Here is a 13964-nt window from a genome sequence, read left to right on the forward strand (position 1 = left end):
CCCCCTAAATTTGACAGTCAGGGGAGTGATATTCTTTTCTTGAGAATAAATGTTACCGTGATCTTACCGTAGAGATACTACTAGATAGTTTAGGTATCCATCCACGTGTGCTTAGAAAGTGATTGAGATCGACTCTTTGCATCTCAGGGACAACTTTTGTCGACGATAGAAAAAGGAAAAAAAGAAAGAGTAGAAATCTAATCGCAACACCCTCCAAATCTACTCATCTCCACTGCCCCTATATAAACTGAAAAGGAAAGGAAAGAAAGGCAAAGGGGCCTATTTAAGAAGACCTGAAATGGGCAAATCGCATCTCGTCCCCCCGCATTAATCTAACCGGATCACAAATCAAACCAACCCACACCTCTCTCTGCCTGCCCATTTCCTCCTCTCCCTCTTCCTCCCCTCGCCGTGGGCTCCACCCGTCAGCCTACCGCGTAGTAGAGACTAGAGAGAGAGCGACAAGGGAGGGAGGGGGGCTAGCAGCTACAGAGAGAGAGAAGGAAAGGGCGCCGGAGGAAGGAGATGGGAGAGGAGAGGAAGGCAGGGGAGCAGGCGGCGGAGGCGGCAGCGCGCGCGGCGGAGCAGGCGCGGGAGCTGCAGGACGCCGCCGCCGCGCTGCTCTCGCGGACGTGGGCGGAGGAGGAGGCGCTGCGCCGCCGCGCCGCCGCGCTCAGGGAGGACCTCGCCCGCCTGCGCAAGGCCGCCGCCAACGCACAAACCGAAAAGGTAACCAACCTTGCTGCTCCCAGGCTGCCGCGCGGCTCCCCTCCTCCTTCTCCAAGTGCGCGTGCGTGCGTGCGTTGCGTGCGCGTGGGCGTGTCGGCGGGTCGCCGAGGAGATCGCCGCGCGGGTGTTTGCTGCGCCTAGGACTCCCAGCGCGGCTAGCTCGGCTCCGCGCCGCTGCGCTGCGCTGCTTCCCCGCGCCGGATCACTCGCTGAGGAAGATCTACGTGCGTGCGTGGAACTGCAGTTTGGTGCGCTGTGGAAATCTCAACTTCCCGCACTGCCAAGACGTACCCGTGGACAGGGACCCTGGACCCTGTCTCTGAATCACCGCGCCATTATATGCGTTTGACGCTGCTGGTTCATTGATCGTCACAATGTGCATGCAGCATACTTTTCTTCTGCTGATGTGACTGTGGCCTCTTTGTGTGCTTGTGGCAGGTCCACGAGGACTTGGATCGAGCGTCATGCCTCATAAGTGATGGTGACATTGCGACGATTCTCCCTAACAAGGCGCATGGTGATTGCTGCTCTTCTTCAGCTTGAGCTTGTTATTCATTTTTGTCATATTCATATATACCTCTCTCTTTTCTGAGGTTCTGTTCTTCTAATATTTTTCTGTCTTGGGGGTTTACAGGCACTTTTTTGAAGCTGTTATTGGGACCAGTGAATCTCCGCGCAAGGAAGGAGGTACAGCTCAAGGTGAAGGAGGAATACAATAGCTACAGGGTATGTGTAAAATTGTGTTATCATTGCTGAAAATCTAGGCCGCTATTCTTATTTTGAAATGAGGGCTTAGCATGATGCTGGCTGCAAGTGTGTTTGAGCCACCAATACATAAACAGCTTTGAAATTTAGTTTTCCATTTGATCCGAGTACTCTTTTAGGGGGAATACTATCCTTTAAACCTTCTACAAAGTGAAAGATGTACCTGCTGAGCAATGTCTGAGTTGTTTTGCAGATATAGATGTTAGATTTGTGGAGAACCGTGTACTGATATAGATAATAATCATTAGCTGGTAATACTTTACACTTGTTAATCTTTATTCCTCTTTTTTTTTCAGGATAGGACTGCCATAGTGTTTCTTGGTTTTCCGATGATTCTGTTGTTTCTTCGGTCATGGCTATGGAATGGATGCTTTCCAGCATTGCCAGTTCAGCTATATCAGGTATGCTCTGATGCTCGTTCAGGTAATCTGGTAACAATATGAACTGATGCTATGTTCTGAAAGATAAACTGACAGGTCAACTTATCTTATGTTTAACAGGCCTGGCTGTTACTCCTCTATACAACTTTAGCTTTGCGAGAGAACATATTGCGAGTTAATGGAAGTGATATCCGTCCTTGGTAAGGAACAATCACTAACTACTGTGGATCCATTGTTTTTTCTTAATGGTGATTCATTGCATTTTAGTATTGACCACTATTTTCATCTCTCATTTGATGCTTTGCCTTACCTGACTAAAAGATAACAACAATTCTATTCTTCAATACCTGTTTATCCACCTCTGACATGTTGCTTGCTGGCCTTCACTTGTTATGATTTTGTCTGTTCTTTTTAAAGTCATTAACTCATTATCCATATAAGGACCAGTAATGTTAGTTCTTTTTGGTGCATTTGGCACTTAACAAAAGTTCATTTTATTCTTAAGGTGGGTATGCCATCACTATTGTGCCATGCTGATGGCTCTGGTGAGCCTCACATGGGGGATTAAGGGACAACCTGATTGTGCCCGCAAACAGGTATGCTTATAGATCTTTCTCTTCTGTTCCAAACACGGAAGCATGTGCTTAGCCTGTGCTCTTTTTGCAGAGAGGTGTCGAGTTATTTCTGTGCTGGGCTGTGATGCAAGGTTTTGCCATGATGTTGCAGAACAGATATCAACGTCAAAGACTATATACTCGAATTGCTTTGGGGAAGGTAATACATTTTGATAGAGAAGGGCAAAAAACTGGTTCTTTCTGTATTCACTCTGGTAGCTCTAGCCTATTATTTTCCTTATCAGTACCTCCTTTTGTGAATAACTTCACGATTTTTATGAACTTTATTCAACTGAAATTATCTTTGCACCATCTATCTTGTCGCATGGCATGTTTAGGCACCATATGACTCTTCTACTACATCCATTTACCGGTGCAATCATCTGCTGAAACTTTAGTCGAAGTAGTTTTCTTTAACTTGAATATTTCTTTCCGGCAGGCTAAAAGGATGGACGTCGTGTGGGGCGAGACTGCTGGTGTTGAAGGCCAACTATTGCTGCTGTGTCCCATCCTTTTTCTCTTGCAGGTATGCTGTTATCTTTAAGCCTTTGACCAACAATTACTCTGTTAGTATATACTTTATTTGGCATAAAATTGATGTCATTAGATTCGTACTCAAAAGTACTTGTGTGAGTTGTGGTTATGGTTTTGTATCACATAAATCTCTTCTCTCCTACTTAAAAAACACATAAGGTTTTGTCGTCCGCTCGTCCTTCGTCCAACCTTACATACGTTCCCCCTCCTCTTCCTATTTTGATTTATCCCCTCCCATCTCATGGTTTTTCCATCCTATTTCTTAAAAATCGCCTCAACTGGCTTGCCAAATAAAAACTGTTTTCTTGGGTAAGCTAATAAATACTCCCTCGTCCCAAATAAGTGACTCAACTTGTACTAACTTTGTACTTACCAAATAAGTGCTTATCAAATTAAATCCTATTTTTTCATACAATCACATTAATATGGACAGGTAATCATAGGGTAACCTACTAGAATGTTTATGCTCCCATTATAACGCATGGGCAATTATCTAGTTACATACTAATAGTGTAAGTGCTGGTCAAATGCTCGTCTTAACGAAACAAAATACACCAAGGGGTGGGAGAAAAAAGGGAAGGAGTGAGTAATGTAATCTGGAATGTAGGGAGTATTAAATATGCAAATATCAACCCAAGCTCATGAAGGACAGATTAGTTTTGTCTTCATAGTTCACATTTGATCTTGGCATGATGTGCTAAATTTTCCTGTTTACCTGTTTGAATAATAGTATCAGGTCATTTATCTAGATCCTGTTTTACCTGTTTGAACAATAGTATCAGGTCATTTATCTAGATTGGTTTTTCTGTGCGATCAAGTGAGCATTCTCGCCTCATAACATCGAGTTATAATATTTCTCTCACAAATGTACAACGCCCGAGGCAATTATCTTGACTTCCCTTCTATTTATAGGTCTTTGAGGGTTATGTTGGATTTTTACTTCTTCGGACAGCTCATAAAGGGATCATTCCTGAGTGGCAGGTAAGGAACTTCTAGCTATTGATGCAACCAGGATTTATCATATTGGACCCATTTTATAACCTATGCATGCTGTCACAGGTTGTGGTGTGTGGGATCCTGCTTATTGCAATGGCAATTGGCAACTTTGCAAACACAGTGGACACATTGATGGTTAAGTCCAGATTCAAAGCAAAGATGAAGAAGTCCAAGAGCAAACGAGATCTTGCTGCATGCACGTCACCGACTCGCTCATCGCTGACAAATTCGGCAGCTGGAGCTTGAAATGGAGACGTTCTCATCATATGAACATTGCCCATATTCAATCAGGGGCTGTCAAAATTGTAAAGTATTAGTTTTTTTGGCCACCAGCTCCTTGTGCTGACAGTCTCTGTCAAAGCTCATACCCATGTAATCATCAAACGACTCGGTTGCTGATGGTGTCAGGTTGAGGGTAACTAAGAATAAACTGTTCATGTTTGTTTATTTATTTTTATTATGGACATCGAGTGGGCTAGATGAACTTAGGACTGTAAGGGGTAGTTAATTTTTTTCCTGGTATAGGATAGTTATTTGCGAGACTTAGATTGTCAAAATCAAACATGCAAATTTGTATATAAACTGTGACCCTGCCAATTTCTTTCTCCCTGAGACCGTGAGGTTTTTTCTTGTTGATAAGCTCTGGTACCGGTCTCTGGATTTAGTTGAATCGTCGGTCAATCCTGTGCCATGTTTGTCTAGAAGTTATGGATTGCAATAGATAGCTCAAGATGGCACCACCACTCTTGAAAAATCATCCATGGGTGCATTTTCTCATTTCAAGCTGGCGATCAACTGAAATCAGAGAACAGGTTTGCTCAAAAGTCATGTGCATTCCTAGCACAAATATAGGTATATATTAGATGGTGGTTCACTCTTGTCCTCTTTTAGTTGATTTCATTTAGTTTATTTAGATGATTTCATTTTGTCTTTAGTTGAGAGAATTGGAAGAAGAGTTGTTTAAATTTGAGATGTTGGCGTGAACCAATTGGCAACATTATCCACATTTTGATCTGAGGTTGCATGTATATTTTCCGCTTCATTAAAATGGTTATTATACTCGAGAGTTGGTTGAGGTCCCACAAAGTTGGAAGCTCTGCAAATCCTAGCGTGCCACCGCTGTGACCAGACAAATTGATCACAATGGGATTTCACTTGCCAATGTGAACATAACGGAGCTTTGTTATCTCTATCTTGGGAGTTTTAGTGAAATGTACATGGAGTAAGAGCAACTTCAACGGAGCGATTCATTTCGTCCGCAGCCGTTCGTTTGGGTCAGCGTGAACAGAAAAGACGACCCAACGCGCCGACTCAAACGGACGCGCGCCCGTTTTTCGTCCGCGGGCGACCCATTCCCGGTCCATTTTTGAGCTTGATTTACGTCGGCGCAGACACGCGACGAACGCGCGCGCTCGCCTACTCCTGTCCTCGGGCCCGCTGGTCTGTGGCACATTGGCCTCCCCTCTCACCCTCCTTCCCCCGACCAACAAGCAACCCTCGCCCCGCCTCCTCCGTCACCGACGCCGCCGTCCATTTTTGTTGGCGACTCTTCCAGCTGCCGCCGCCTCCACATCCGCCCAGCACGCCGTCCCTGCCCCTAGTCGCCCGCCGCCGCCGTTTTGCCGCCGGGGAGCAAACTGGTTCCCGTCGCCGCTTCCCCCACCGCACAACGGTCACAACTACGACAAAGGGTACTATTTGGGTGACGGTATCTATCCTCAGTGGACCATTATTGTCAAGACAATACCCAACCCTGTCGGAGAGAAAAGGAAAAGATTTGCCCGAGAGCAAGAGAGTACTAGAAAGGATGGCGAGCGTGCCTTTGGTGTTTTGCAATCTCGATGGGGCATCGTTCGGTATCCTGCTAATACTTGGAGCACGCAGGAACTATGGAAGGTGATGATTGCTTGTGTGATCATGCACAGTATGATAGTAGAAGACGAGCACCCGGAACGTCTGTACGATCAAGGCTTTCAGTTTCAGGGCGAGAATGTTGTGCCTGAGCATGGAGTAGCGGCAACATTTAAGCAGTTCACTGAGTTTCATGAAGACATGCATGATTGGGAAACTCACGTGCAACTACAAAATGATTTGGTTGAGCATATGTGGACTCATGTTGACAACCAATAGATGTATCTTCTTTTATTCGTTTGCAAAACTATGTGAAACATTTTTATTTGTATTTGGCTTGTAAAACTATACTATTTTATTGGGCGGCTAAACTATTTTACTTGTTATTTCATTTCACAATATGTTTGAATGCAAATCAATGTAAAATTGGGCGGCCAGCCGGCCACGCCTGCACATATGGGTCGGCGTGTTGGGCGTGCTGCCGACGCATATGAAAAACAGGGTGGACGCCGGGCGGGCGGACGACCCAAACGGACAAAAAACGGACGAAATCGCCGTCCGTTTGGGTCGGCCCGTTGGAGTTGCTCTAATGGTGCATAAAAATAAGATACAGTTTCTCATAGTCTACATTTAGTTGTGGTCCATTGAGCTAACCTTGCTTATTTTGCAATGATGCTAGATTATGCAATCAAACAAATTTTGTGCATATATATAAAAAATATAAAAAAGACATGATGTTCAAAGGCCACTTTAAACAGACAATCAGAATAATGAATAAAATTAAGCTTAACATTACATCTGCATTGTACTTCCATGCCAAGAAGAAAAGGAAGCCTCGCTTTTCCTGGAATATACACTTGCCCGTCAATGGGGGCCTACAAACCTGGAGTTCATCTGCAGATCTACAACCTTAAGAGAATGGGTGAAAATAATGGCAGAAGACACATTTTTACAGTGCAACAATACTTTGTTAACCACTTAATTTAATGGGTACATAGTAGTATTGCTCGGAACTGTCAGCACGACTTCTGGATGAGTCACAAACCTACTTCTATGTTCTGGGATGCCGGCCAAGCAACCGGCCTTGTACTGGGAGCAGAGAGCACTGCCATTCTGGTTGGCCTTCCGCCTGAAGAAGCTCGCCGTCGACACCACAACCACTGTGGGTACTGCCCACTGGCCTAACCTTTACTTGTTTTACCTGCAAGAAATGGTCGCAAAATCGAGTGTCAAAGATCGACAAAGGTAATTATTACTCAGCTCGGCAATCTACAAAGTGAGGCCGTAGAGTGAGTGGAGTCATGAGATGCAATTAATTTTAAGAACACAAAAACTAGCTCTAGGTCCAGATTCAAGATGCCTGTCTGAAACAGCCATTACAAGCCAAGTGAAAGAGGTGGTTAGATTTAATTGGGGGAGAATGATACAAAAGTTTCAATACCTTGACATATTCCACAAAAGGGAGTAGAAGATGCCAGCAAAACTGATAGGCAACAAAAAAGCAAAATAATCTGAGTCTTCCACTTCCATGTACAAGAATCAAGTCCAGACTGCCATCATCATGCTGAGCTTTTGGTGCAACAAGTGGAGAAAATAACCCCTGGGCAGGCTTGCAGAAGTGGTTGCAGACCAAAATGCCAAGAAACTCCCCTTTCCTCGTAACCCAATTATCTCCACTGCTACGATCCATATAAGTACCACTCTTAACCTTGCTGTCATCAGAAAGCTGGCCATGGCATTTTTCAATCGGTGACTCCAAGTTAGGAATTGTCTCTGGTGATAAAGGCAGATAATCCACCTCAAATTTGTATTGGGGCAGGGACAAAAACTTAAGAATGCCAGCGATGACGTAACGGAAGGGCCCAAGCTGCAGGCGGAAGTTTTCAGATAATTGCAGAACTGTAAAAAAAAGAGAGAATAAATTCGAGATTATAAGGTGACTAAAAACATGTCATAGCTATGGGTATGTAAAACAGAAGACAGGATGCATTAGTGCAGTAAAATCACACCAATCTGGAACTGTGGCCTAGTGGGTATTATCGTCAACCAATAAGAGGTAACTAGCATGAGTGGATCTTTAAAAGCAAATTAATCTGATATCTTCTTCTATGTCATCAAAATCATAAAGTAATTTAATCTTGTTCCTATTCTCAAGGATACAAACAGAAGTGTTCAGAAGAACATTTCAAGTTCTCAAATATCTAGATAAGAACCATGAGCATTTCTGTAATCCCACATAGTTAGCAAGATCATAGTAGAAGTTCTGTCATTCCTTCTCGCTCTTGCTGTTGTTTTGTATTATATATGATCTCCAAACATCACAAACAAAGTCTCTTCTATTCATAGTTTTTACCAACAGCCAAACCAAATAAGAACAAAATATAACTTTGTTGCCGAAGACAATACCTTCCACAAGGTTGTCTAACTAGGTTATAATACCAAGTTTTAACACAGACTAGCATCATTAGAATCAGCTATGCAATAAGAGTCAATCATCACATGCACCACTACAGAGCTACACGGACAGAAGAAGTAAACTTACCATCAGCTACAAAACCACAGTAGGAAGCCGTCAAACCGAAATGAGTAACTCCAGCTTGGATCCATTTTACAGCAAACACATCAATCGGTGTGAAACCACCCTACAGAAATATGAACTTACATATTAATATGCAGAGTCACATGTAAAATATGACAACAACACACCACCTTAGTATGTCAAATTGTCAACAGAACTCATGAAGAAAATTATCACTTTCAACATAACATCACAAAATTACCTTAGCTAAAGCAGTTGCTGCTGACACAGGATCCCTGATGCCAAGAACACTCCATACTAATGAATTATCGGAACCAGCAGGAACTATCCCAATAGGAAGTTGAAGCGCCTCTTTCAAATCGTCTCTACCAAGTAAACCATTCACAACCTGTTTAATGTATGGAAATATGTAGTTAGCAGAATGGGTACTGATGCTTCTATTTGTATATAAATAATTTGACAGGCCTGAAATACATGACAGTGGTGTGTTGTTGTCCAAAACAAGTACAAGGTGTGGACAAGTATGAGTGCTACGCAGTTCAAAGTTCAAACTTCAAACTTCAAATAATAACCGATGGAGATCAGCAGAAAGTGAAACAGGTTACCAGCTCAGTCAAGTAGAAACATATGAAAGGAGATGAAACAATACCTCATTTACGACTCCATCACCCCCAACACAGATAATGCCTGTAACGAATGGAAACATCAGTGAATTGATCAATGAAACGAAAGCACAATTGCAAAAACAGATACGCGGTTCATATTACCACCAGGGCATGTACTGAGGTCAACAGTAGAAGCAAGCACCTTTGCATGACCAGCATACGCTGTTTCAACAACCTCCATCGCGAAGCCTGAAAGCTGCACCAGATCAAAATTCAAACTCAAAAGCACTCAGGTAGCAAAATATATATTTTAACAGGCATATGCGGCCAATTAAAAACAGAAGGAATTTTTTGCTGCTGTCTTGTGTAAATTAAGTATTTCACAGAACTAAGTAGAGGCAATACACTCTCAATGGATAATGACAGAAACTAAAACGATCAGTAGCATGAAACTGAAAGGGATCTTTTTTGGTAGTTGAAACCAACATAAACATTTTCACTTATAGCAAAACTAGGAACATCTTACCTTCAGTGTTGATTGCACTTTCTTGTAGAAAACCTCGCGAGAGCTACGGAATCCAGAATTAGGATTCAGGATGACAAGGACTTTACGAATATTGTTTTGTTTCGCATTTGATTGGTCTTGCAAAACATTAAGTCCTAAATAGCTGGGAAGTTGCTCTGTGTAAGTGGTACTAAGGTCAGAGCAACAGTTTGATACAGTCCGCCTCTGGATGAGAAGGGTGGTCTGCAATCGAGTAGATTTCCATAATTTGCGAGGCAAAAGCATCTGGCCAGCTTGCGGTGTTTGTAGCTTCATGGTATTAGAATACTGATAGTAGCTTCTTGGGCAGCGTGAATTGTAGGAAAAGCATTCGTTTACAGCACTACAGGATACCTGCAATATGATGATACATACATAATATGAGAGCAAGATCTAAAGTCAACAGCATGCTCAAAAAGGAGTATTTCCATGCTCATGTCAAGATGAAAACTTAATGCAGCACCCACGTAGCAGTACCCTAATATGTTTTAATAAGATGCTACATTAGTCTTAGTGAAGTATTTCCCACCACAGCACTATGAATCAATACTCCCTCTGATCCAAATTAATTGACGCGACTTTAGTACAACTTTGTACTAGCTGCGTCAATTAATTTGGATCAGAGATAGTACTATACTTGTTTAGAAAGGAAAACAATGTAATGCTACGATGCATAGAAAAACAATGTAAAATTCAGCAGGAGAAAAGTTTGTGACCATATCAAACTCTCCATTTGTAATGAAAACTTGAAAATTCGTGGTTACACGACAATGATCCAGCTTCATTTAAGATTTAACCCAGGGAGAGGAAAGAAAGCCAGCAACTAGACACAAGAAACAGATCTCAGAGCTAGTGGTAGAAAGTCTGGCAAATGAATCACATTCCACATGCAAAATCACGAGTTAACTACCCAAAATGCAGAGCAGAACAGTAGGAGAGGAGAATTTTTTTAAAAAGAAAACTTGAACTACCCCTCCTTTTCTTCCCCCGTTCTTGGCAACCTCGAGAAAGCAAGGACATTTTCACTCATCTGCACGCTCCAGTTCCTACTCAGAAACTAAATAAATCCTAAAAGACAGCTACGCCTAGGAGATACAACAAGGAACAGACTTAGGGAAGCGGGAGGAAGGTTTTACCGGGGATCGGACGAGGCTTCTGGAGCTCATGATCAATCTGGACGCGAGGCAACAGCCCACAGCTCCAGATCAAGAAGCACCTCTCAAGCCTCAAGTTAACGGAGGGAGGGGCCGCGGCGGTGCTGGGGACTCAGCGGCGAGCGGCGGCGACGGAGAGGAGAGGGGAGAGGGGGATCGCGGAGGAGAGGGGAAGCACGGGGTGTTTATTTCGTGCCCCTTTCCTTTTGTTCGTTTGTTTTCTCCTGCCGACGATTAGCGGCCGTTGGATGAGGAAGATGGATGAATAAGACTACGATGGTTTGATTCTTTGGATGAGTGGATGTACTGTGTAGGAGAGCGATTTGGTTCATGTGGGTTTGGACTCGTGCACGTTGTCCAACGCTTAATCAGTGAGAACATATCTTCTTATTCTTTTTCAAGAACTTCCAATTTGCTCGTCAATCCTCGTGGTAGTACAAAGAACACCATAAATAGTAATAATTACATCAGGTCTATTGACCATCTAGCGACAAATACAAGCACTGAAGCGATCAAAAATCACACCGGCGTCATCGCCTCTCCTTCATCGAAGCCTGGCAAAACTTGTTGTCGTAGACAATTGGGAAGTTGTCGTGCTTATGCCCCATAAGACCAGCGCATTAGAACAGCAACCGTCACCGATGAAGAAAAGTGTAGATCGGAAAAATCCAACATGTAAACACACGAACGTATACGCACCAAGACGGATCCATGGAGATCCACTGAAGATCAGCACCGACTAAATCCCACGAGATCCGCTGGAGAGACACCTTCACATGCCTTCTGACGATGTTGTACGAATCACCGGAACAAAGACTAGGCGGGGTGACTTTATTTGAACTATAGGGAGCTACCATCGTCTCGCTTTCCTAAGCATTACACAAATTCTAATCAACCTTATAGAAAGACCTAAAAATAGAGCAGGAGCCCTCTCACCGGCAGAGGTTGAGGTCCACCGTGCCTTCATGGACCTAAGGCCACCGGAGACAAGGCGAAGACCCTCGTCTTGAGAGGAATCGGTCGCTATTTTATTATAATATACACACTAGGCTTTTCTGAAGAACTTAAAATAGTGAAAGTGCAACTATCCCTGGGTGGTTTTGGTAATTCCTAACAACATATAGCCCATTGAGCTAATGCTACTTCAAGATAAACATTTCAGGACAACTCAATGATTGGCATGGCATGGATGAGAAATGTAGATCCCTCAAAATGCCAAGGACAAAGGATTGGCTCAAACTCAAAGCTCAGGACTCTACATTTTTTTCATTTTAAGTGATTCAAGATCACATTGAGTCCACAGGAAAAGCCAATACTATCAAGAGGGGGTGAGGTGTTGGTTAATGAGTTTCTTGGTCAAAGTGTTTAGTAATATGCTCCAAAAACCCTCAACTACTTTCTCACATCCACATATGTCCTAAACCAAAAGTCAAACTCGGCCCCACCGAATCTGTCTATCCGGCGCCACCGAGTTCAGTTGACATAGCCACTACCAGAAACCCTAGTCTTTTCGGTCTTACCGATAGGGATCTCGGTCTCACCAAGATGGGATTGTAATCTCTTTGTTTCCCTTCGTAACGTTTCGGTCAAACCGAGATGAGCGATCGGTCCCACCGAGATTGCAATGCAAACTCTCTGTTTCCCTATCGTAACGTTTCGGTACAACCGAGATGAGCGAATCGGTCCCACCGAGTTTGCCTGACCAACTCTCTGTTTGTCTATTACCAAAATCGGTCCCAGCGAGTTTGTGTAATCGGTCTCACCAAGATTACGTTAAATCCCTAACCCTAACGAAATCGGTCTCACTAAGTTGACATGTCGGTCTCACCGAAAATTCTAATGGTCACATAATGAACTAAATCAGTCTGACCGAGTTTCACGATTCGGTCCCACCGAGTTTGGTAAATTGTGTGTAATGGTTAGATATTGTGTGGAGGCTATATATACCCCTCCACCCACTCTTCATTCAAGGAGAGAGCCATCAGAACATGCCTACACTTCCAATATACATTTTTTGAGAGAGAACCACCTACACTTGTGTTGAGGTCAAGGTATTCCATTCCAACCACATAAATCTTGATCTCCATCCTTCCCCAAGTTGCTTTCCACTCAAATCATCTTTCCACCAAATCCTATCCTATGAGAGAGAGTTGACTGTTTGGGAGACTATCATTTGAAGCACAAGAATAAGGAGTTCATCATCAACACACCATTTGTTACCTCTTGGAGAGTGGTGTCTCCTAGATTGGTTAGGTGTCACTTGGGAGCCTCCGTCAAGATTGTGGAGTTGAACCAAGGAGTTTGTAAGGGCAAGGAGATCGCCTACTTCATGAAGATCTACCCTAGTGAGGCAAGTCCTTCGTGGGCGACGACCATGGTGGGATAGACAAGGTTGCTTCTTCGTGGACCCTTCATGGGTGGAGCCCTCCGTGGACTCGCGCAACCGTTACCCTTCGTGGGTTGAAGTCTCCATCAACGTGGATGTACGATAGCACCACCTATCGGAACCACGCCAAAAATCTCCGTGTCTACATTGCGTTTGCTCCCTCCAAACTCCTCCCTTTACCTTCATATTCAATTGTTTTACTTTCGGCTGCTATACTCTTAGAATTGCATGTGTAGGTTGATTGCTTGACTTGTGCTAAGTTGCTAAAATCTGCCAAGAATTAAAATTGGGAAAAGGCTAGATTTTTATTTGGTCAAGTAGTCTAATCACCCCCCTCTAGACATACTTTCGATCCTACAAGTGGTATCAGAGCTTTGGTCTCCATTTGCTTTGATTTCCATAGCTTTTGGTGGTCATAGCCTTGGTTTCACAACCTAGGAGAGTATGGCGTCTAGCGAGGGAAATTACCACCGTAGAGGTCCTTACTTTGATGGTACTAATTTTGCTAGTTGGAAGCATAAGATGAAAATGCATATTCTTGGACATAACCCCGCCGTTTGGGCTATTGTGTGTATTGGCTTGCAAGGTGAATTCTTTGATGGGAGAGAACCGAACCGTGAAGCTACCGCGGAAGAGTTGAAGATGCTGCAATACAATGCTCAAGCTTGTGATATTCTCTTCAACGGATTGTGCCCCAAAGAATTCAACAAAATCAGCCGTCTTGAGAATGCAAAGGAAATTTGGGATACTTTGATTGATATGCATGAAGGTACCGACTCCGTCAAGGAATCCAAATTGGATGTGCTTCAAAGTCAACTTGACAAGTTCAAAATGAAGGATGGTGAAGGTGTCGCTGAAATGTACTCT

The 13964-nt window shown here is 43.5% G+C and overlaps 2 protein-coding genes across 3 annotated transcripts; one reads left to right on the forward strand and one right to left on the reverse strand.

Moving 5' to 3' along the window:
* Positions 1 to 322: 322 nt before the first annotated feature.
* Positions 323 to 4622, forward strand: LOC123147384 (transmembrane protein 120 homolog). The gene is made up of 10 exons (XM_044566620.1): positions 323 to 729; positions 1168 to 1246; positions 1364 to 1455; positions 1791 to 1895; positions 1995 to 2074; positions 2380 to 2470; positions 2541 to 2648; positions 2928 to 3014; positions 3935 to 4003; positions 4082 to 4622. The coding sequence occupies exons 1-10, from the start codon at positions 526 to 528 to the stop codon at positions 4262 to 4264; spliced, it is 1098 nt and encodes a 365-aa protein (XP_044422555.1). The 5' UTR covers positions 323 to 525; the 3' UTR covers positions 4265 to 4622.
* A 2018-nt stretch (positions 4623 to 6640) lies between these two features.
* LOC123147385 (sphingoid long-chain bases kinase 1) lies at positions 6641 to 10970 on the reverse strand. 2 transcript variants are annotated; one of them, XM_044566622.1, is made up of 8 exons: positions 10694 to 10970; positions 9540 to 9911; positions 9179 to 9269; positions 9058 to 9095; positions 8650 to 8796; positions 8412 to 8511; positions 7311 to 7768; positions 6641 to 7070 (listed from the first exon to the last, which is right to left on the reverse strand). In XM_044566622.1, exons 1-8 carry the CDS (start codon positions 10721 to 10723, stop codon positions 6921 to 6923), a joined length of 1386 nt encoding a protein of 461 aa, XP_044422557.1. In that variant the 5' UTR covers positions 10724 to 10970; the 3' UTR covers positions 6641 to 6920. The 2 variants fall into 2 exon arrangements, with proteins under 2 accessions (XP_044422557.1, XP_044422556.1); XM_044566621.1 differs by having other exon boundaries at positions 9176 to 9269.
* Between the last annotated feature and the right edge of the window lie 2994 nt (positions 10971 to 13964).

This window comes from Triticum aestivum, chromosome 7A (genome assembly GCF_018294505.1).
Source record: "Triticum aestivum cultivar Chinese Spring chromosome 7A, IWGSC CS RefSeq v2.1, whole genome shotgun sequence".
Classification (NCBI taxonomy): Eukaryota; Viridiplantae; Streptophyta; class Magnoliopsida; order Poales; family Poaceae; genus Triticum; species Triticum aestivum.